The sequence below is a fragment of the Corvus hawaiiensis genome, chromosome 2 (genome assembly GCF_020740725.1).
Source record: "Corvus hawaiiensis isolate bCorHaw1 chromosome 2, bCorHaw1.pri.cur, whole genome shotgun sequence".
Taxonomy (NCBI): Eukaryota; Metazoa; Chordata; class Aves; order Passeriformes; family Corvidae; genus Corvus; species Corvus hawaiiensis.
In genome coordinates, this window is record NC_063214.1 from 12866967 (window position 1) to 12890608 (window position 23642).

Genomic DNA, 23642 nt, shown 5'->3' on the forward strand with positions numbered 1-23642 from the left:
GGGGGCCTCACCTGGCCAGCAGACCCACTGCGTGGTGGTGGGTGTCAGCACTGAGCAGCGTGTCCCAGCCACGCTTGTGTTCCACGGCCACCACCACGTCCTCATAGTAGAGTCGGCAGAGCAGGTCCTTCAGGGTCTGCACTGCAAACCTGTGTGCAGAGCAAAGCCCAGGTCACGCTGGGGGCACTGGCTCCTGCCCTGGGGACATGGGTGGGACAGGAGGACTGGCATGGAGCACCTGTTGGGGTCGGTGGCAAGGCCATGTTGCTCCTGGCATGCTCTCCACAAGTTCTCGACCTTCTCTGGCATCTCCACTGTGCTGAAGAACACTTGGAAGAGCAGATGCACAAAGAGGCGGGGCAAATAGACTGTCACTACGTGTGGCACACAGGGCACCTGGAGGATCTTCCACATCACCAGAGTTGCCTGCAGAGGACAGACCACGCCGAGACAGCGCTCACTGCCGAGGTGTCCATGTGGCAGGGCCCGAGCGTGGGAGGGAGAGGCCAGGGGAGACGCAGGGGGGAGCACCGGGCCTGGTGCCCCTGAACCTGCCCCTAGCCCCAGTTTCAGCCCAGCGCCTGAGGCAGGCAGATGCAGTGGGGGAAGGAGGATGGAGAACTGCTGGAGCGGCGACGCGGGGGCGAGCAAGGGCCGGTTCCAGAAACTCACAGCCAGGGCAAAGACGTCTGTGTCGTCCCCGTCGGAGGTGCGCGTGCTGTGCTCTGGCCAGCTCTCCAGCACATCGAGGAGTAGCGGCATGACTGTCTTTGAAGTCCTGACTGAGCACATGAGCGTCTTCCACATGGCCGTGGCAGCTCTGTGGGGTCAGAGCTCCGTCTCAGGGGGGATCTCGGCCACAGCACCGTGGCCTGGGCAGCAGCGGGGACCTGAGCTGGCTGCCAGCCCTGCCTCTGCCCAGTGCCCCTCACAGGCAGCACCCAGGCAGCCCACCGCTGTGAGGACGGGCCCCTGAGGGGCAGGGAGGGAGCATGGCAGCAGGCTTGGGGGCTGACATGCCAGGGCTGGGAAACGGAGGAGCCAGAGGGCCCTGGAACTCTGCGTTTGTCAGACACCTGGGACGGGCTCCACAGGGCGATGGGCTGGTGAGCCCTGGGCCCTCTGGGCAGGTGGGCCCCATACCTGTCACATGATGGGGCCACACGCAGGATAGTCATCACCACATCAGTGGGGTAGGCCTCAGTCAGATCCAGAAGGGTCCTGGACAGTCTGTACTCAGGATACTCATTGGACAGGAGCCACTGGTGGATGTACCTCACCACGGCGGGCACCTGGAGAAGGCACAGGGAGAGTTGGAAAGCTGCCAGAGGGACTAATGTCCCCAGCTTCTGCAGAGAAGCGCTTCCCTTCCCAGCACACTGTGATGGCCTCAAAGGCTTAAAGTGACCAGCGGGCGTGGCTTGGGTGGCCGAGTGATTCCTGGGGGGCTCCAGCCATGGCCACAGGCTGCTTACTTGCTTTGGGCTGGAAACGCCCTCCTCCACAAGCATATCCAGCAGGGCGGCACTGGTCTTGGTTTTGAAGATGTGAGGGTATGCTCTGACCCCAGTGCCCGTGACGCTGCTCTCTTCCTCCCGAATTCTCCTGATGAATTTGCAAATCATCTGCAGGAGAAGGGCAAAGAAGGGAGGGATGTTCCATGGGGTGCTGCCAGCGCGGTGCTCGGCTGAGCAGCGACAGCAGGCCCAGCCCGGGTGGGGATGGCTGCAGGTACCTGCGCTGTTCTGCGGAAGCGGCCACGGGCGGGGCCCTGCTCTTGTGTCCGGTCCACGGCTGCATCTGGCAAAGAGCGAGCGCGGCCAGAGCTGAGGGGCTGCGGGAGAGGCCGGAGAACACAGCCCGGGCCTGGGCCGGGGCATGGGGCACGGCCGCTGCGGGGGGGTCTGCCCCGGCCCCTCTTCCCTCCTGTCCATGGGCATGTTCCCAGGGGATGGGATGGGATGGGATGGGATGGGATGGGATGGGATGGGATGGGATGGGATGGGATGGGATGGGATGGGATGGGGCCTAGCTGGCTGCAGGCACCAGCCCTGGGGCCCAGCTCTGCCACTCACCCTCCTGCGGCTGCTGGAACTGCTCCAGCTCTGCAGGCTGCTGTGCTGGGGCAGCTCCAGGGCCTTCTTCCTCCCCCAAGGCCTGCTTGGGCACGGTCAGGGGCCTCTGCTCCATGACACTGAGTAGATGTATGGCTACTTGCAGGAGAGATGCCTGGGAAGGTTCCGGGTCAGCAGGTCGTGCAGTTGTGCCTTGAAGGCACCTGCGACAGAGAAGCCTCAGGGAGGCTACAGGAGAGCAAGTCCTGCACTCTGGTCTCAGAGGGCTCCGCCACAATGACAGGAGACTCCTCGTAAATGATTCAGGTCACCAAATCCCACGGTCTGTCCTCGAGGGCAGCGGCCGCAGGAAAGGGAGACGCCTCGGAAAAGCTCCGAGTCACCAAGTCCTGCAGTCTGGCCTCGAGGGCACTGCAGGAGTAATGCCTCGGAAAAGCTCCGGGTCGGCAAGGAACGAGTGGGCTGTGCGGCACCGCTCTGTCCCGTCCTGTCCCGTCGCGTGCTCCGAGCACTGTGGCGTGGCCGCGTCGCCGCCAGCACCTATGTCAGCGGCACGTGTCACAAAGGGCCCTGGGACACCCACGGTGACCGTGCTGCACCGTGTCACAAAGGGCCCTTGCACACAATGCCACCTGCCCTGGGCCGCCCCCAGCCCGCCCCAAGTGGCCCAGCTTGGAAGGAATCCCTTGCCCCGAGTGTCTAAGACAGCCCGACAGGAACTTAAGCAACGGCTCCAACCATAAGCAAACGCTCCCCTGCTCTGCGGGCTCGGGGCAGCAGCAGGAGCCCCCACGGCTGCCGACGCAGCCGCGGCGGGAAGGGCACGGGGCCTTCCACAGAAGCTGGCACGGCCTCCTTGGGACGCGTCCCGGCCGGTGGCCATCCTAAGCCCAGGGGTGTGACGCAGACAGGGAACGTGTGGGCCAGGGCACGAATGCTGCTCTGACCCCTGGGCCCCCGGGGAACGCTGCAATCGGCAGGTGTGGCAGAGTCCCTGCCGAAGCAGACCTGCCACCCCTCGAGCTCTGGCAGCACTGGCGCCCGTCTCCTGCCCCAGAGACCTGTGCCCCGGGGGGCTTCTCTGCCCATGGGCAGCCAAAGCCAACGCGCACTGGGGTCTGTGCTCCTTCCTGCAGGGGGCTGTTGGCAGGAGCAGCTGGAGCGACTGGGGGCAATGTGACAGGAGATGTTGCTCTGTTACAGCGGGGATACTGTAACACGACATATCAAACCAGGAGTCCCGTGGAAAAGAAATATATATGTACAGATTCTTGGTAGATGTTTCAGAGATGGTTATTTCTCCAGCCGCGTGGCCGGAGCTCTGCCGAGGAACTCTTACAATCACGGGACCCGAGGGTCCTTGCCCGCGCAGGGAAACGCAAAACAACCAACGGGGAACGAGGCTGAGCAGGGGCTAGGAAACCCCGTGCCTGTCCCCTCAGGGCCCCTCTCCCAGGGCTACATGGCGGGGGGAGGAGACCCCGACATTGCTCCTTCCTGGAATGAATGTTTTCATGGAGGAGATTAGCAGGAGCACCAGAACAGCTTCAGCTGCTGAGTTTCACAGGACAAAGAGATTCTAGAGAGACACTGTGACGTTTCCTTGTGCCTTTCTGTCTTTCTTGCATTCTGGAAAAAAAGGAATCGGCCCAGCCTCTGATAGTCTACGCTCCACTTGCTGCATGTCTGGCTGTGGCAGCTCACGTCCAAACACAACTGCGTCCTTGTTGAGCACGGCAATGGACGGCCACAAGCAGGGAGGTTCCCCAGGGAACGTCAAGGGAGACACCTGGGGAAGCGCAGAGGATAGGGATAGCTCGGGGAAGAGACGCCGTTGGGTGTCTCTGATGATGGTGCCAGCACCCTGAAGGAGCAGCCAAGACAGGCGCTGGAAGCAGACATGTCCTGCCCTTTTCCGCTGTCACAGGGACACAGGACACACTTGTTGCCACAGGTCCAGCAGACTTGATCCAGGAACAATGGATCAAGTGGCCATGCATTGGTAGGGAATGGCCTCCAGCTCCAGCAAGAGCAAAGCAGGATCCTCTAGCAGCAAAGCCTGAGCTTGGGAACTGGGCCGTCTCCTCAGCAGACACCAAAGCGCTTCCCGCCCCCCCGGACGTCTGCCACCGCTCCCTGCTTTTCTTCAGTGCCGGCTGCTTCTTCCATTGCTCCAAGCAAGTCCAAGCTTGCTTTGGAAGCTCATGCACGTGTCTTTAAGGGGCCTGCATGGAGGAGAGGGACAGCAGCTGCAGCACAGGGCTTGTGTCCCATCAGAGTCTCTCTCTCACGATGGCACCAATGCGGCTGCGGAAGGCGAGTCTGCCCTTGGAATAAATGAATCGGTTTCTGGGTGTTGATTGTTACTGTTTGGATGAGATATAAAAGAGGGGAGTTGATAGTTGAACAAACGGGCATGTTAACTGAGGATATTGCAAGACTGCCCAGGTGTAATATCAGAGTGTGAGCACCAGGTAGAGACGCAATTGGGGACGTGATGACGTGATGGACTAGAAAATCACCTCATGCAGGTGATGTCAACATCTTGGACCGCTACTGGATAAAGGATTATCCAATCATTCAACGCCCTCGGGAAATGATTGGACAAAAGTGCATGTTGATAAAGACCAATAGAAGCCCTGGAAGTGAGCCAATCAGAAGAAGGATCCCAAATATACCAGTTGTGAAGTGACAGAGGGTATAAGAACGGACCTGGGACTTTATCCGGGGGTCCTCCTGCGGAACTTGGGGTCCCGAGGGAGCACCCAGTGGGTTGCACTGTCCTTTTTTTGAGTGTTGGTTTACTCTGGCTTGTCTCACGGAGCCTGGGCTTATCCTGGGTTCCCGCTCTCAGTTGTTAATAAATAAAGGAGTTGGCTTTTCTTTCCAAAAAGTCTCAGCCTCGTTTACAACACCCTCAAGCACGGCCACTGAAGTCAGTCAAGGGCACGGGCTGCAGCCGAAGCTGCCGAGCGTCGCTGTGAGGCTGGCAAGGCAAGAGAAAGCCATTGTGGCCAATTCTGCTGGAGCCTTTTTGCCCAGCCACGTGCAGTTGTGCCCACAGTATCCCCCCGTTTGGCATCCCGGCTGGTGCGGATGCTTTGTTGAGCAGGCGTTCGGGCTGCTGCTGTTCCTGTGCACGCTCTGGTGCTGTTTCTGCGGCGTCCAGAGCCGCTTTGGCAGCAGCGACTCGGCAGCCCTGCTCGAGGAGACATCGCCGGCCTCCCCGTGGAGGCAGCAGCTGTGCGGGCCCCGAGCTCTGTGTCAGGGGGGCCTCGGTCACAGCACCGTGGCCTGGGCAGCCGCGGGGGCCCGGGCTGGCCGCCAGCCCTGCCTCTGCCCGCTGCCCCTTATTGGCAGCGGCCAGTGGCCGTGCCCCGGCATGGCCCCCCTGCCCTCCTTGTCCCCAGCCGGCCCAGCCTGGGCACCTTGGGGTGTTCCCCACCTCCTGCTGAGGCCCGGCCTCGAGGGCTTCTGCCGCAGGCCTGGGAGACAGGCGCATCGGGGAAGTGCCGGAACAGCCGGGTGGCAGGAACGAGGCGGCTGCCTGGGGGCTGCTTATGGCCTTTGACACCCGGTTCCTCAGGCCTTCCCACCACCCCCGGCCCCTCAGGCTCTCCCCCAGCCCGGCCCGGCAGCGCCGCAGCCCCAACGGAGCTCCAGAGGGGCCGGATCGAGAGGCACCTCGGAGCCCTCAGCAGTCCAGCCAGCAACGCACGGGCAGGAGGACACAGACGGCGGTTCCTGCCTGGGACAGGAGTTGCGGCCATCTCCAGGCACCCGTCTCGCAGCCGTCCCCGCAGCTCCGGCCCCTGCCCAGCCGCTCTGTCGGCAGCGTTAAGGCTTCAGCAGAACCACCAAAGGCCAGGGGGCTTCTGGCCATTTCCCCTTCCACACTGCACGCCCGGGCAACTTGCTGAGCACAAGCACCCTTTTTCCCCTCTTCCCCTCTGCCCTGCGGACACTGGGCACCAGAAGAAAGCTCCTGGGAGGCTGTGTATTAGAACACTGTTACAATTCCTTTTTAAGGTTCTTAGAAATGCCTCTGCCCAAATTAAGGTGCAAACGAGACCATATGCCAGTGAAAATGGTATGGGTTTTATTTGATGGTAAATATTAGAGAAAGAAAGAAGTAGAAAATAGTTGGCGGGGGACAGAAAGAGTGACAGGGACAGAATAAGGAAAATATCACCACTCCGTGGATCCCCACCATGTTCCGCTGATCCTCTCCAGCTGGTGTTCTTGATGGTGAAGGTCCCCCCAGAAAGCACAGAATCGGATGGGTTTATATACCCTCGAGCCAGGTAGCAATGTCCAGGCATGTCCCCCTGGGGAGGGGGGCAGTCTCTCACCGCCGACTCTGGATCTGTTGCATCACGCACAGTCCTGTGCTGCAAAGCCTCTCACGTGAAAGTGCCGTGGCTGTGGCCTCTGGGGTTGGAGTTCCACAGCCGGGCCGGTTTATGTAATGGAGGATGGCTGTTCAGTGCCTCTGACCAGGGGTTACTCCGTGAAGCTGAAACCTCCTCCCTCCCCCTCCCCCCGCCTCGATTGGTTGGGATGGTCTGTGTAAACCTGGCTTCTGTGAGCTGCGCTCTCCCCCCACCCCAAACTCAATTTATCTAATCAGCAGTTTGACTTTCAGTTCAAAGTCCCACCATTCAGGGAGGCATCTTTGGTTGTAGCTTCTTCATAATGAGAAAAAACTTTATATCGATGGTTGAGGCATGAACTATTTTTAATCTCAGACAAACACATTCTATATTTACATATAAAGGAAAAACCAAAAGAAGAAAAGAACCATCTGAAAGAAAAATGCCCGCTGGCTCAGGTGGCCCCAGCAGAGAGAGCCTCCCAGATCAGGTCGCTGCAGAGCTGCAGCACTGCAGCTAGCCACGGCCCGACAGACGAGGCCGTGTCCCTGCATGCCCTGCGGAGTCCATCTCGCAGCACCTGGAAGATGGAGCGCGGAGCTCTCTCCAGGGCCCGCAGGACGTAGGCTGTTTGACGCGCCAGGCTGGAAACGGCAGGGCTGATGTCACGGGACGCGTCTTCAAGGGCTGCAAGAGAGAGGAACAGAGTGCACGGTCAGACTCCGCATCTGCGGGGACCCGAGGAGACCCCCCCTGCCAGGGGCCATCCCCAGCCTGCTCTGGCCATGGCCAAGAGGGAGCAGGGACCAACGGGATCGAAGGCCCCTGGACATCCGAAGGTGCTGGCCACAAATCCCCCACGCGCCCCTGAAACCTCTCTGTGCTCTGCCCACGCCGCCGCTCGTCCGCAGCAGGGAGCAGAGCCCTCCGCAGCCGGGGCAGGGATTGCAGCTCCCCCCCGCCAGCCCCCGCTGACAGCCGGCTGCACTCACTCACCCTCGCAGATGAGCTGGAGCTCTTCCTGCTGGCCCCTCAGGTGCCGCCCGGCGATGCCTGGGAACACAGAGCCTGTCACGGCCCCAGCGGCACAGCTCCCTCTCAGCGGCACTGCCAGCCCTGCGGCCGCACGTTCTCCTCGCCCCCGGCAGGGCTCAGCCCGGGCCCTCGCCGCATCCCGACGCCCGAGGGCACGGCTGCGAGAGGGCGGTGGCAGCCCCGGGGGCAGGCGGGGCTCCACGGCCCCTGGCCCGGATCCCGCTGCCGGGGCAGCAGCCGGGGCTGGGGCCGCGCTGCGGCGGGGCGGGGAGGGGAGGGGCCCCGGGCTCGTGGCTCACCAATGAACCTGATGGCCGCCTGTCGCAGGGACTCCTGTGGGCTCCGCAGGTACGGCAGGGCCCGCCGCGAGTGCTCGGATCCGCTCGGCTCCTGTCCTCTGCCAGCTGGAGAGAGCGCCAGGAGGGAAGGGTTGGCGCGGGCTCAGCCCCTTGGCCGGCGCCTGCCCTGCGGCCCCGCCCTGGCCTCCCCTGCCCGCACAGCGCTGAGGCTCCGGCCAGCGCCGCTGGCCGCCGGGCTCTGGAGGGGGCCGAGGGCCGGGCGCTGCCCGGGGAGCCGCGGTGCCCCCCCGCCCCACAGCCCAGCGGGGCCACAGGAGCCTGGAGAAGAGCCCGCGTGGCCCAGGGATGGGAGCAGCGTGTGGGGCGCAGGCTGGAGCCCCTGGCTGCAGCCACTGGGCGGGGGGGCACAGCTGCCAGCCCCACACACGGAGCACCGCAGTCAGGGGGCTTCTCCAGGCTGCGACTTGTGGCTTCCAGGCCGTCCTTACCAGGCCCTCGCCGAAACCTCCATGTCTGATCCACGTCCAGCATGCGTTCGAGATCTCTCCTTTTCAGGAAGCTGGCCGCACAACGCAGCGTTTCCCGGGAGGCCTGGAGAGCAGCAGAGAGCGGGAGATGGCAGCACAGCCCAGGGCACAGGACCGTGTCCTTGTGCCGAGGCCAGGAGGATGCTGCAGCCCATGCGGCGACCAGGGCAGGAGGCGGCCGAGCCCCCTCCCAGGGGAACCCCGGCAGCCCAGGAGTCCTCACATTGGCCACGTGCCAGTCCTCGTCATGGCAGTGGAAGGAGAGTGGGAGCAGGCTCTGGCGCACGTGTGACTTCAGGGCCTTTTTTCCCTTTGCCGTTAATAAAGGCATCATCTCTTGGAAAACGAACAGTGGAGCGCAGGCCGCACCCTGGCTATCATCCTGTATGAAAGGAAGAAAGACAGACCTCCGCATCGGCCGCTCCAGGCCCACCTGGGCACGGGCCTGAAAATGCACAGGGCACAAAGTGTCCGGGCAGCAGCCAGTGGCCGTGGCTGGGGGCACGGAGCCCTTACGTTGTCAAAGAGGTGGCAGGAGGGCCTCAGCCAGCTGCAGGGCGATGGGGCTGGGTATCGGGGCACCACTGTACAGGAACAAGTAGCTGAGGACGGCGACGGTCATCCCAACCACGTCGCTGTCGTCTTCCTGCAGGAGCTCCACGAGGCTTTCGGTCAGGCTCCACATTCCTTTGGTCTCAAGGCTGTGCAACCGCACCCTGCTGCTGCAGGGCCCAGAGGCCAAAGGCCTGTCCCGAAGCACTCGGGCAGCTGAACCGGGAGGCAGGAGAGCTGGGAGCAGCTGCCTCAGTGCCCGAAGCCCAGCCAAGCCCAAGCGACTGCGTTCCCCCAGCCCCACGCTGCCAGCGCAGCTTCAGCCGCTGCCCCCCTTCTCACCATCGAGGGATGCTTGCTGAGCACCACAAGGCCTCTGAGCGCCAGGCGACGCCTCTCCCTGCACTCGCTCCGCAGGTTCTTGGACATGATCTCCAGGACGCTGTCACCGCATCTACTCCAGTCCAGCCAACGCTGGAAAGGGGGATCTGAGAGGACCTGAAAGGCACAGGGGGAGTGACGGGGGAGCCGGCCGGCACGAGCCCGCGAGCGTGCAGCGCTGGGCCCAGGCAGCAGCACAGGGCGCGGGCACCGTCCCGGGCAGCTGCGGCTACGAGAGGGCAGAGAGAGGGCAGAGAGCTGGCAGGCAGCTCCGCGAGGCTGCGCTGGCCATCGGGCTCACCTCCACAAGGAACGCCAGGGCAGGCAGATCCCGGCGTGGCTCCTCCCCGCTGAGCAGCCTGAACAGGTGGCAAACGATCCGGAAACGCACGAGTTTGGAGGCCCGGGACATCTCCCTGGCAGGAGGAGAAAGGAAGCAAGACCGTGAGCCGGGGGGGCAAACCTCTGCCAGGACAGACTCACACAGGTCTGGTCTTTCCCCGCCACCCTGCAAGGGGACCTGGGTCTTTTGGGAGGCGGCTGCTCTTGGGGACCCTCCTCTCCCGGCCTTTTCCAGTGTCCTTGGCCGGCCGGCCGTCCCCCGGTGACAAGGCCCTCTGGCCCATGACCACGGGGACTGTGTGGGGCACCCGGGACACAGGGCACAGATGCCGAGGGCAGCTGGGGAGGAGGGGGCCTCACCTGGCCAGCAGACCCACTGCGTGGTGGTGGGTGTCAGCACTGAGCAGCGTGTCCCAGCCACGCTTGTGTTCCACGGCCACCACCACGTCCTCATAGTAGAGTCGGCAGAGCAGGTCCTTCAGGGTCTGCACTGCAAACCTGTGTGCAGAGCAAAGCCCAGGTCACGCTGGGGGCACTGGCTCCTGCCCTGGGGACATGGGTGGGACAGGAGGACTGGCATGGAGCACCTGTTGGGGTCGGTGGCAAGGCCATGTTGCTCCTGGCATGCTCTCCACAAGTTCTCGACCTTCTCTGGCATCTCCACTGTGCTGAAGAACACTTGGAAGAGCAGATGCACAAAGAGGCGGGGCAAATAGACTGTCACTACGTGTGGCACACAGGGCACCTGGAGGATCTTCCACATCACCAGAGTTGCCTGCAGAGGACAGACCACGCCGAGACAGCGCTCACTGCCGAGGTGTCCATGTGGCAGGGCCCGAGCGTGGGAGGGAGAGGCCAGGGGAGACGCAGGGGGGAGCACCGGGCCTGGTGCCCCTGAACCTGCCCCTAGCCCCAGTTTCAGCCCAGCGCCTGAGGCAGGCAGATGCAGTGGGGGAAGGAGGATGGAGAACTGCTGGAGCGGCGACGCGGGGGCGAGCAAGGGCCGGTTCCAGAAACTCACAGCCAGGGCAAAGACGTCTGTGTCGTCCCCGTCGGAGGTGCGCGTGCTGTGCTCTGGCCAGCTCTCCAGCACATCGAGGAGTAGCGGCATGACTGTCTTTGAAGTCCTGACTGAGCACATGAGCGTCTTCCACATGGCCGTGGCAGCTCTGTGGGGTCAGAGCTCCGTCTCAGGGGGGATCTCGGCCACAGCACCGTGGCCTGGGCAGCAGCGGGGACCTGAGCTGGCTGCCAGCCCTGCCTCTGCCCAGTGCCCCTCACAGGCAGCACCCAGGCAGCCCACCGCTGTGAGGACGGGCCCCTGAGGGGCAGGGAGGGAGCATGGCAGCAGGCTTGGGGGCTGACATGCCAGGGCTGGGAAACGGAGGAGCCAGAGGGCCCTGGAACTCTGCGTTTGTCAGACACCTGGGACGGGCTCCACAGGGCGATGGGCTGGTGAGCCCTGGGCCCTCTGGGCAGGTGGGCCCCATACCTGTCACATGATGGGGCCACACGCAGGATAGTCATCACCACATCAGTGGGGTAGGCCTCAGTCAGATCCAGAAGGGTCCTGGACAGTCTGTACTCAGGATACTCATTGGACAGGAGCCACTGGTGGATGTACCTCACCACGGCGGGCACCTGGAGAAGGCACAGGGAGAGTTGGAAAGCTGCCAGAGGGACTAATGTCCCCAGCTTCTGCAGAGAAGCGCTTCCCTTCCCAGCACACTGTGATGGCCTCAAAGGCTTAAAGTGACCAGCGGGCGTGGCTTGGGTGGCCGAGTGATTCCTGGGGGGCTCCAGCCATGGCCACAGGCTGCTTACTTGCTTTGGGCTGGAAACGCCCTCCTCCACAAGCATATCCAGCAGGGCGGCACTGGTCTTGGTTTTGAAGATGTGAGGGTATGCTCTGACCCCAGTGCCCGTGACGCTGCTCTCTTCCTCCCGAATTCTCCTGATGAATTTGCAAATCATCTGCAGGAGAAGGGCAAAGAAGGGAGGGATGTTCCATGGGGTGCTGCCAGCGCGGTGCTCGGCTGAGCAGCGACAGCAGGCCCAGCCCGGGTGGGGATGGCTGCAGGTACCTGCGCTGTTCTGCGGAAGCGGCCACGGGCGGGGCCCTGCTCTTGTGTCCGGTCCACGGCTGCATCTGGCAAAGAGCGAGCGCGGCCAGAGCTGAGGGGCTGCGGGAGAGGCCGGAGAACACAGCCCGGGCCTGGGCCGGGGCATGGGGCACGGCCGCTGCGGGGGGGTCTGCCCCGGCCCCTCTTCCCTCCTGTCCATGGGCATGTTCCCAGGGGATGGGATGGGATGGGATGGGATGGGATGGGATGGGATGGGATGGGATGGGATGGGATGGGATGGGGCCTAGCTGGCTGCAGGCACCAGCCCTGGGGCCCAGCTCTGCCACTCACCCTCCTGCGGCTGCTGGAACTGCTCCAGCTCTGCAGGCTGCTGTGCTGGGGCAGCTCCAGGGCCTTCTTCCTCCCCCAAGGCCTGCTTGGGCACGGTCAGGGGCCTCTGCTCCATGACACTGAGTAGATGTATGGCTACTTGCAGGAGAGATGCCTGGGAAGGTTCCGGGTCAGCAGGTCGTGCAGTTGTGCCTTGAAGGCACCTGCGACAGAGAAGCCTCAGGGAGGCTACAGGAGAGCAAGTCCTGCACTCTGGTCTCAGAGGGCTCCGCCACAATGACAGGAGACTCCTCGTAAATGATTCAGGTCTCCCACGGTCTGTCCTCGAGGGCAGCGGCCGCAGGAAAGGGAGACGCCTCGGAAAAGCTCCGAGTCAACCAAGTCCTGCAGTCTGGCCTCGAGGGCACTGCAGGAGTAATGCCTCGGAAAAGCTCCGGGGTCGGCAAGGAACGAGTGGGCTGTGCGGCACCGCTCTGTCCCGTCCTGTCCCGTCGCGTGCTCCGAGCACTGTGGCGTGGCCGCGTCGCCGCCAGCACCTATGTCAGCGGCACGTGTCACAAGGGCCCTGGGACACCCACGGTGACCGTGCTGCACCGTGTCACAAAGGGCCCTTGCACACAATGCCACCTGCCCTGGGCCGCCCCCAGCCCGCCCCAAGTGGCCCAGCTTGGAAGGAATCCCTTGCCCCGAGTGTCTAAGACAGCCCGACAGGAACTTAAGCAACGGCTCCAACCATAAGCAAACGCTCCCCTGCTCTGCGGGCTCGGGGCAGAGCAGCAGGAGCCCCCACGGCTGCCGACGCAGACCGCGGCGGGAAGGGCACGGGGCCTTCCACAGAAGCTGGCACGGCCTCCTTGGGACGCGTCCCGGCCGGTGGCCCATCCTAAGCCCAGGGGTGGTGTGACGCAGACAGGGAACGTGTGGGCCAGGGCACGAATGCTGCTCTGACCCCTGGCCCGGGAACGCTGCAATCGGCAGGTGTGGCAGAGTCCCTGCCGAAGCAGACCTGCCACCCCTCGAGCTCTGGCAGCACTGGCGCCCCGTCTCCTGCCCCAGAGACCTGTGCCCCGGGGGGCTTCTCTGCCCATGGGCAGCCAAAGCCAACGCGCACTGGGGTCTGTGCTCCTTCCTGCAGGGGGCTGTTGGCAGGAGCAGCTGGAGCGACTGGGGGCAATGTGACAGGAGATGTTGCTCTGTTACAGCGGGGATACTGTAACACGACATATCAAACCAGGAGTCCCGTGGAAAAGAAATATATATGTACAGATTCTTGGTAGATGTTTCAGAGATGGTTATTTCTCCAGCCGCGTGGCCGGAGCTCTGCCGAGGAACTCTTACAATCACGGGACCCGAGGGTCCTTGCCCGCGCAGGGAAACGCAAAACAACCAACGGGGAACGAGGCTGAGCAGGGGCTAGGAAACCCCGTGCCTGTCCCCTCAGGGCCCCTCTCCCAGGGCTACATGGCGGGGGGAGGAGACCCCGACATTGCTCCTTCCTGGAATGAATGTTTTCATGGAGGAGATTAGCAGGAGCACCAGAACAGCTTCAGCTGCTGAGTTTCACAGGACAAAGAGATTCTAGAGAGACACTGTGACGTTTCCTTGTGCCTTTCTGTCTTTCTTGCATTCTGGAAAAAAAGGAATCGGCCCAGCCTCTGATAGTCTACGCTCCACTTGCTGCATGTCTGGCTGTGGCAGCTCACGTCCAAACACAACTGCGTCCTTGTTGAGCACGGCAATGGACGGCCACAAGCAGGGAGGTTCCCCAGGGAACGTCAAGGGAGACACCTGGGGAAGCGCAGAGGATAGGGATAGCTCGGGGAAGAGACGCCGTTGGGTGTCTCTGATGATGGTGCCAGCACCCTGAAGGAGCAGCCAAGACAGGCGCTGGAAGCAGACATGTCCTGCCCTTTTCCGCTGTCACAGGGACACAGGACACACTTGTTGCCACAGGTCCAGCAGACTTGATCCAGGAACAATGGATCAAGTGGCCATGCATTGGTAGGGAATGGCCTCCAGCTCCAGCAAGAGCAAAGCAGGATCCTCTAGCAGCAAAGCCTGAGCTTGGGAACTGGGCCGTCTCCTCAGCAGACACCAAAGCGCTTCCCGCCCCCCCGGACGTCTGCCACCGCTCCCTGCTTTTCTTCAGTGCCGGCTGCTTCTTCCATTGCTCCAAGCAAGTCCAAGCTTGCTTTGGAAGCTCATGCACGTGTCTTTAAGGGGCCTGCATGGAGGAGAGGGACAGCAGCTGCAGCACAGGGCTTGTGTCCCATCAGAGTCTCTCTCTCACGATGGCACCAATGCGGCTGCGGAAGGCGAGTCTGCCCTTGGAATAAATGAATCGGTTTCTGGGTGTTGATTGTTACTGTTTGGATGAGATATAAAAGAGGGGAGTTGATAGTTGAACAAACGGGCATGTTAACTGAGGATATTGCAAGACTGCCCAGGTGTAATATCAGAGTGTGAGCACCAGGTAGAGACGCAATTGGGGACGTGATGACGTGATGGACTAGAAAATCACCTCATGCAGGTGATGTCAACATCTTGGACCGCTACTGGATAAAGGATTATCCAATCATTCAACGCCCTCGGGAAATGATTGGACAAAAGTGCATGTTGATAAAGACCAATAGAAGCCCTGGAAGTGAGCCAATCAGAAGAAGGATCCCAAATATACCAGTTGTGAAGTGACAGAGGGTATAAGAACGGACCTGGGACTTTATCCGGGGGTCCTCCTGCGGAACTTGGGGTCCCGAGGGAGCACCCAGTGGGTTGCACTGTCCTTTTTTTGAGTGTTGGTTTACTCTGGCTTGTCTCACGGAGCCTGGGCTTATCCTGGGTTCCCGCTCTCAGTTGTTAATAAATAAAGGAGTTGGCTTTTCTTTCCAAAAAGTCTCAGCCTCGTTTACAACACCCTCAAGCACGGCCACTGAAGTCAGTCAAGGGCACGGGCTGCAGCCGAAGCTGCCGAGCGTCGCTGTGAGGCTGGCAAGGCAAGAGAAAGCCATTGTGGCCAATTCTGCTGGAGCCTTTTGCCCAGCCACGTGCAGTTGTGCCCACAGTATCCCCCCGTTTGGCATCCCGGCTGGTGCGGATGCTTTGTTGAGCAGGCGTTCGGGCTGCTGCTGTTCCTGTGCACGCTCTGGTGCTGTTTCTGCGGCGTCCAGAGCCGCTTTGGCAGCAGCGACTCGGCAGCCCTGCTCGAGGAGACATCGCCGGCCTCCCCGTGGAGGCAGCAGCTGTGCGGGCCCCGAGCTCTGTGTCAGGGGGGCCTCGGTCACAGCACCGTGGCCTGGGCAGCCGCGGGGGCCCGGGCTGGCCGCCAGCCCTGCCTCTGCCCGCTGCCCCTTATTGGCAGCGGCCAGTGGCCGTGCCCCGGCATGGCCCCCCTGCCCTCCTTGTCCCCAGCCGGCCCAGCCTGGGCACCTTGGGGTGTTCCCCACCTCCTGCTGAGGCCCGGCCTCGAGGGCTTCTGCCGCAGGCCTGGGAGACAGGCGCATCGGGGAAGTGCCGGAACAGCCGGGTGGCAGGAACGAGGCGGCTGCCTGGGGGCTGCTTATGGCCTTTGACACCCGGTTCCTCAGGCCTTCCCACCACCCCGGCCCCTCAGGCTCTCCCCCAGCCCGGCCCGGCAGCGCCGCAGCCCCAACGGAGCTCCAGAGGGGCCGGATCGAGAGGCACCTCGGAGCCCTCAGCAGTCCAGCCAGCAACGCACGGGCAGGAGGACACAGACGGCGGTTCCTGCCTGGGACAGGAGTTGCGGCCATCTCCAGGCACCCGTCTCGCAGCCGTCCCCGCAGCTCCGGCCCCTGCCCAGCCGCTCTGTCGGCAGCGTTAAGGCTTCAGCAGAACCACCAAAGGCCAGGGGGCTTCTGGCCATTTCCCCTTCCACACTGCACGCCCGGGCAACTTGCTGAGCACAAGCACCCTTTTTCCCCTCTTCCCCTCTGCCCTGCGGACACTGGGCACCAGAAGAAAGCTCCTGGGAGGCTGTGTATTAGAACACTGTTACAATTCCTTTTTAAGGTTCTTAGAAATGCCTCTGCCCAAATTAAGGTGCAAACGAGACCATATGCCAGTGAAAATGGTATGGGTTTTATTTGATGGTAAATATTAGAGAAAGAAAGAAGTAGAAAATAGTTGGCGGGGGACAGAAAGAGTGACAGGGACAGAATAAGGAAAATATCACCACTCCGTGGATCCCCACCATGTTCCGCTGATCCTCTCCAGCTGGTGTTCTTGATGGTGAAGGTCCCCCCAGAAAGCACAGAATCGGATGGGTTTATATACCCTCGAGCCAGGTAGCAATGTCCAGGCATGTCCCCCTGGGGGAGGGGGGCAGTCTCTCACCGCCGACTCTGGATCTGTTGCATCACGCACAGTCCTGTGCTGCAAAGCCTCTCACGTGAAAGTGCCGTGGCTGTGGCCTCTGGGGTTGGGAGTTCCACAGCCGGGCCGGTTTATGTAATGGAGGATGGCTGTTCAGTGCCTCTGACCAGGGGTTACTCCGTGAAGCTGAAACCTCCTCCCTCCCCCTCCCCCCGCCTCGATTGGTTGGGATGGTCTGTGTAAACCTGGCTTCTGTGAGCTGCGCTCTCCCCCCACCCCAAACTCAATTTATCTAATCAGCAGTTTGACTTTCAGTTCAAAGTCCCACCATTCAGGGAGGCATCTTTGGTTGTAGCTTCTTCATAATGAGAAAAAACTTTATATCGATGGTTGAGGCATGAACTATTTTTAATCTCAGACAAACACATTCTATATTTACATATAAAGGAAAAACCAAAAGAAGAAAAGAACCATCTGAAAGAAAAATGCCCGCTGGCTCAGGTGGCCCCAGCAGAGAGAGCCTCCCAGATCAGGTCGCTGCAGAGCTGCAGCACTGCAGCTAGCCACGGCCCGACAGACGAGGCCGTGTCCTGCATGCCCTGCGGAGTCCATCTCGCAGCACCTGGAAGATGGAGCGCGGAGCTCTCTCCAGGGCCCGCAGGACGTAGGCTGTTTGACGCGCCAGGCTGGAAACGGCAGGGCTGATGTCACGGGACGCGTCTTCAAGGGCTGCAAGAGAGAGGAACAGAGGCACGGTCAGACTCCGCATCTGCGGGGACCCGAGGAGACCCCCCCTGCCAGGGCCATCCCAGCCTGCTCTGGCCATGGCCAAGAGGGAGCAGGGACCAACGGGATCGAAGGCCCCTGGACATCCGAAGGTGCTGGCCACAAATCCCCCACGCGCCCCTGAAACCTCTCTGTGCTCTGCCCACGCCGCCGCTCGTCCGCGCAGGGAGCAGAGCCCTCCGCAGCCGGGGCAGGGATTGCAGCTCCCCCCGCCAGCCCCCGCTGACAGCCGGCTGCACTCACTCACCCTCGCAGATGAGCTGGAGCTCTTCCTGCTGGCCCCTCAGGTGCCGCCCGGCGATGCCTGGGAACACAGAGCCTGTCACGGCCCCAGCGGCACAGCTCCCTCTCAGCGGCACTGCCAGCCCTGCGGCCGCACGTTCTCCTCGCCCCGGCAGGGCTCAGCCCGGGCCCTCGCCGCATCCCGACGCCCGAGGGCACGGCTGCGAGAGGGCGGTGGCAGCCCCGGGGGCAGGCGGGGCTCCACGGCCCCTGGCCCGGATCCCGCTGCCGGGGCAGCAGCCGGGGCTGGGGCCGCGCTGCGGCGGGGCGGGGAGGGGAGGGGCCCCGGGCTCGTGGCTCACCAATGAACCTGATGGCCGCCTGTCGCAGGGACTCCTGTGGGCTCCGCAGGTACGGCAGGGCCCGCCGCGAGTGCTCGGCCGCTCGGCTCCTGTCCTCTGCCAGCTGGAGAGAGCGCCAGGAGGGAAGGGTTGGCGCGGGCTCAGCCCCTTGGCCGGGCGCTGCCTGCGGCCCGCCCTGGCCTCCCCTGCCCGCACAGCGCTGAGGCCCGGCCAGCGCCGCTGGCGCCGGGCTCTGGAGGGGGCCGAGGGCCGGGCGCTGCCCGGGGAGCCGCGGTGCCCCCCCGCCCCACAGCCCAGCGGGGCCACAGGAGCCTGGAGAAGAGCCCGCGTGGCCCAGGGATGGGAGCAGCGTGTGGGGCGCAGGCTGGAGCCCCTGGCTGCAGCACTGGGCGGGGGGCACAGCTGCCAGCCCCACACACGGAGCACCGCAGTCAGGGGGCTTCTCCAGGCTGCGACTTGGGCTTCCAGGCCGTCCTTACCAGGCCCTCGCCGAACCTCCATGTCTGATCCACGTCCAGCATGCGTTCGAGATCTCTCCTTTTCAGGAAGCTGGCCGCACAACGCAGCGTTTCCCGGGAGGCCTGGAGAGCAGCAGAGAGCGGGAGATGGCAGCACAGCCCAGGGCACAGGACCCGTGTCCTTGTGCTGAGGCCAGGAGGATGCTGCAGCCCATGCGGCGCCAGGGCAGGAGGCGGCCGAGCCCCCTCCCAGGGGAACCCCGGCAGCCCAGGAGTCCTCACATTGGCCACGTGCCAGTCCTCGTCATGGCAGTGGAAGGAGAGTGGGAGCAGGCTCTGGCGCACGTGTGACTTCAGGGCCTTTTTTCCCTTTGCCGTTAATAAAGGCATCATCTCTTGGAAGACGAACATGGAGCGCAGCCGCACCTGGCTATCATCCTGTATGAAAGGAAGAAAGACAGACCTCCGCATCGGCCGCTCCAGGCCCACCTGGGCACGGGCCTGAAAATGCACAGGGCACAAAGTGTCCGGGCAGCAGCCAGTGGCCGTGGCTGGGGGCACGGAGCCTTACGTTGTCAAAGAGTGGCAGGAGGGCCTCAGCCAGCTGCAGGGCGATGGGGCTGGGTATCGGGGCACCACTGTACAGGAACAAGTAGCTGAGGACGGCGACGGTCATCCCAACCACGTCGCTGTCGTCTTCCTGCAGGAGCTCCACGAGGCTTTCGGTCAGGCTCCACATTCCTTTGGTCTGTGCGGAACACAAGGCTGTGCAACCGCACCCTGCTGCTGCAGGGCCCAGAGGCCAAAGGCCTGTCCCGAAGCACTCGGGCAGCTGAACCGGGAGGCAGGAGAGCTGGGAGCAGCTGCCTCAGTGCCCGAAGCCCAGCCAAGCCCAAGCGACTGCGTTCCCCAGCCCCACGCTGCCAGCGCAGCTTCAGCCGCTGCCCCCTTCTCACCATCGAGGGATGCTTGCTGAGCACCACAAGGCCTCTGAGCGCCAGGCGACGCCTCTCCCTGCACTCGCTCCGCAGGTTCTTGGACATGATCTCCAGGACGCTGTCACCGCATCTACTCCAGTCCAGCCAACGCTGGAAAGGGGGATCTGAGAGGACCTGAAAGGCACAGGGGAGTGACGGGGGAGCCGGCCGGCACGAGCCCGCGAGCGTGCAGCGCTGGGCCCAGGCAGCAGCACAGGGCGCGGGCACCGTCCCGGGCAGCTGCGGCTACGAGAGGGCAGAGAGCTGGCAGGCAGCTCCGCGAGGCTGCGCTGGCCATCGGGCTCACCTCCACAAGGAACGCCAGGGCAGGCAGATCCCGGCGTGGCTCCTCCCCGCTGAGCAGCCTGAACAGGTGGCAAACGATCCGGAAACGCACGAGTTTGGAGGCCCGGGACATCTCCCTGGCAGGAGGAGAAAGGAAGCAAGACCGTGAGCCGGGGGGGCAAACCTCTGCCAGGACAGACTCACACAGGTCTGGTCTTTCCCCGCCACCCTGCAAGGGGACCTGGGTCTTTTGGGAGGCGGCTGCTCTTGGGGACCCTCCTCTCCCGGCCTTTTCCAGTGTCCTTGGCCGGCCGGCCGTCCCCCGGTGACAAGGCCCTCTGGCCCATGACCACGGGGACTGTGTGGGGCACCCGGGACACAGGGCACAGATGCCGAGGGCAGCTGGGGAGGAGGGGGCCTCACCTGGCCAGCAGACCCACTGCGTGGTGGTGGGTGTCAGCACTGAGCAGCGTGTCCCAGCCACGCTTGTGTTCCACGGCCACCACCACGTCCTCATAGTAGAGTCGGCAGAGCAGGTCCTTCAGGGTCTGCACTGCAAACCTGTGTGCAGAGCAAAGCCCAGGTCACGCTGGGGGCACTGGCTCCTGCCCTGGGGACATGGGTGGGACAGGAGGACTGGCATGGAGCACCTGTTGGGGTCGGTGGCAAGGCCATGTTGCTCCTGGCATGCTCTCCACAAGTTCTCGACCTTCTCTGGCATCTCCACTGTGCTGAAGAACACTTGGAAGAGCAGATGCACAAAGAGGCGGGGCAAATAGACTGTCACTACGTGTGGCACACAGGGCACCTGGAGGATCTTCCACATCACCAGAGTTGCCTGCAGAGGACAGACCACGCCGAGACAGCGCTCACTGCCGAGGTGTCCATGTGGCAGGGCCCGAGCGTGGGAGGGAGAGGCCAGGGGAGACGCAGGGGGGAGCACCGGGCCTGGTGCCCCTGAACCTGCCCCTAGCCCCAGTTTCAGCCCAGCGCCTGAGGCAGGCAGATGCAGTGGGGGAAGGAGGATGGAGAACTGCTGGAGCGGCGACGCGGGGGCGAGCAAGGGCCGGTTCCAGAAACTCACAGCCAGGGCAAAGACGTCTGTGTCGTCCCCGTCGGAGGTGCGCGTGCTGTGCTCTGGCCAGCTCTCCAGCACATCGAGGAGTAGCGGCATGACTGTCTTTGAAGTCCTGACTGAGCACATGAGCGTCTTCCACATGGCCGTGGCAGCTCTGTGGGGTCAGAGCTCCGTCTCAGGGGGGATCTCGGCCACAGCACCGTGGCCTGGGCAGCAGCGGGGACCTGAGCTGGCTGCCAGCCCTGCCTCTGCCCAGTGCCCCTCACAGGCAGCACCCAGGCAGCCCACCGCTGTGAGGACGGGCCCCTGAGGGGCAGGGAGGGAGCATGGCAGCAGGCTTGGGGGCTGACATGCCAGGGCTGGGAAACGGAGGAGCCAGAGGGCCCTGGAACTCTGCGTTTGTCAGACACCTGGGACGGGCTCCACAGGGCGATGGGCTGGTGAGCCCTGGGCCCTCTGGGCAGGTGGGCCCCATACCTGTCACATGATGGGGCCACACGCAGGATAGTCATCACCACATCAGTGGGGTAGGCCTCAGTCAGATCCAGAAGGGTCCTGGACAGTCTGTACTCAGGATACTCATTGGACAGGAGCCACTGGTGGATGTACCTCACCACGGCGGGCACCTGGAGAAGGCACAGGGAGAGTTGGAAAGCTGCCAGAGGGACTAATGTCCCCAGCTTCTGCAGAGAAGCGCTTCCCTTCCCAGCACACTGTGATGGCCTCAAAGGCTTAAAGTGACCAGCGGGCGTGGCTTGGGTGGCCGAGTGATTCCTGGGGGGCTCCAGCCCTGGCCACAGGCTGCTTACTTGCTTTGGGCTGGAAACGCCCTCCTCCACAAGCATATCCAGCAGGGCGGCACTGGTCTTGGTTTTGAAGATGTGAGGGTATGCTCTGACCCCAGTGCCCGTGACGCTGCTCTCTTCCGCCCGAATTCTCCTGATGAATTTGCAAATCATCTGCAGGAGAAGGGCAAAGAAGGGAGGGATGTTCCATGGGGTGCTGCCAGCGCGGTGCTCGGCTGAGCAGCGACAGCAGGCCCAGCCCGGGTGGGGATGGCTGCAGGTACCTGCGCTGTTCTGCGGAAGCGGCCACGGGCGGGGCCCTGCTCTTGTGTCCGGTCCACGGCTGCATCTGGCAAAGAGCGAGCGCGGCCAGAGCTGAGGGGCTGCGGGAGAGGCCGGAGAACACAGCCCGGGCCTGGGCCGGGGCATGGGGCACGGCCGCTGCGGGGGGGTCTGCCCCGGCCCCTCTTCCCTCCTGTCCATGGGCATGTTCCCAGGGGATGGGATGGGATGGGATGGGATGGGATGGGATGGGATGGGATGGGATGGGACGGGGCCTAGCTGGCTGCAGGCACCAGCCCTGGGGCCCAGCTCTGCCACTCACCCTCCTGCGGCTGCTGGAACTGCTCCAGCTCTGCAGGCTGCTGTGCTGGGGCAGCTCCAGGGCCTTCTTCCTCCCCCAAGGCCTGCTTGGGCACGGTCAGGGGCCTCTGCTCCATGACACTGAGTAGATGTATGGCTACTTGCAGGAGAGATGCCTGGGAAGGTTCCGGGTCAGCAGGTCGTGCAGTTGTGCCTTGAAGGCACCTGCGACAGAGAAGCCTCAGGGAGGCTACAGGAGAGCAAGTCCTGCACTCTGGTCTCAGAGGGCTCCGCCACAATGACAGGAGACTCCTCGTAAATGATTCAGGTCACCAAATCCCACGGTCTGTCCTCGAGGGCAGCGGCCGCAGGAAAGGGAGACGCCTCGGAAAAGCTCCGAGTCACCAAGTCCTGCAGTCTGGCCTCGAGGGCACTGCAGGAGTAATGCCTCGGAAAAGCTCCGGGTCGGCAAGGAACGAGTGGGCTGTGCGGCACCGCTCTGTCCCGTCCTGTCCCGTCGCGTGCTCCGAGCACTGTGGCGTGGCCGCGTCGCCGCCAGCACCTATGTCAGCGGCACGTGTCACAAAGGGCCCTGGGACACCCACGGTGACCGTGCTGCACCGTGTCACAAAGGGCCCTTGCACACAATGCCACCTGCCCTGGGCCGCCCCCAGCCCGCCCCAAGTGGCCCAGCTTGGAAGGAATCCCTTGCCCCGAGTGTCTAAGACAGCCCGACAGGAACTTAAGCAACGGCTCCAACCATAAGCAAACGCTCCCCTGCTCTGCGGGCTCGGGGCAGCAGCAGGAGCCCCCACGGCTGCCGACGCAGCCGCGGCGGGAAGGGCACGGGGCCTTCCACAGAAGCTGGCACGGCCTCCTTGGGACGCGTCCCGGCCGGTGGCCATCCTAAGCCCAGGGGTGTGACGCAGACAGGGAACGTGTGGGCCAGGGCACGAATGCTGCTCTGACCCCTGGGCCCCGGGGAACGCTGCAATCGGCAGGTGTGGCAGAGTCCCTGCCGAAGCAGACCTGCCACCCCTCGAGCTCTGGCAGCACTGGCGCCCGTCTCCTGCCCCAGAGACCTGTGCCCCGGGGGGCTTCTCTGCCCATGGGCAGCCAAAGCCAACGCGCACTGGGGTCTGTGCTCCTTCCTGCAGGGGGCTGTTGGCAGGAGCAGCTGGAGCGACTGGGGGCAATGTGACAGGAGATGTTGCTCTGTTACAGCGGGGATACTGTAACACGACATATCAAACCAGGAGTCCCGTGGAAAAGAAATATATATGTACAGATTCTTGGTAGATGTTTCAGAGATGGTTATTTCTCCAGCCGCGTGGCCGGAGCTCTGCCGAGGAACTCTTACAATCACGGGACCCGAGGGTCCTTGCCCGCGCAGGGAAACGCAAAACAACCAACGGGGAACGAGGCTGAGCAGGGGCTAGGAAACCCCGTGCCTGTCCCCTCAGGGCCCCTCTCCCAGGGCTACATGGCGGGGGGAGGAGACCCCGACATTGCTCCTTCCTGGAATGAATGTTTTCATGGAGGAGATTAGCAGGAGCACCAGAACAGCTTCAGCTGCTGAGTTTCACAGGACAAAGAGATTCTAGAGAGACACTGTGACGTTTCCTTGTGCCTTTCTGTCTTTCTTGCATTCTGGAAAAAAAGGAATCGGCCCAGCCTCTGATAGTCTACGCTCCACTTGCTGCATGTCTGGCTGTGGCAGCTCACGTCCAAACACAACTGCGTCCTTGTTGAGCATGGCAATGGACGGCCACAAGCAGGG

The 23642-nt window shown here is 63.0% G+C and overlaps 1 protein-coding gene across 1 annotated transcript; it reads right to left on the bottom strand.

The window, feature by feature from the left end:
• Positions 1-16712: 16712 nt before the first annotated feature.
• Positions 16713-18909, bottom strand: LOC125321971 (maestro heat-like repeat-containing protein family member 7). The gene is made up of 6 exons (XM_048295460.1): positions 18727-18909; positions 18438-18593; positions 18177-18278; positions 17698-17800; positions 17361-17417; positions 16713-17056 (listed from the first exon to the last, which is right to left on the bottom strand). Exons 1-6 carry the CDS (start codon positions 18892-18894, stop codon positions 16887-16889), a joined length of 756 nt encoding a protein of 251 aa, XP_048151417.1. The 5' UTR covers positions 18895-18909; the 3' UTR covers positions 16713-16886.
• Between the last annotated feature and the right edge of the window lie 4733 nt (positions 18910-23642).

Excerpts from the sequence above, each read along its gene's own strand:
- LOC125321971 (XM_048295460.1), bottom strand. The coding sequence starts at position 18,894 with ATGTGGAGCCTGACCGAAAGCCTCGTGGAGCTCCTGCAGGAAGACGAC. Across the intron at positions 18,279-18,437 it reads AGGACTGGCACGTGGCCAAT|GCCTCCCGGGAAACGCTGCG; the intron begins GTGAGGACTCCT and ends GCTGCTCTCCAG. Across the intron at positions 17,801-18,176 it reads GGAGGTTCGGCGAGGGCCTG|CTGGCAGAGGACAGGAGCCG; the intron begins GTAAGGACGGCC and ends CGCTCTCTCCAG.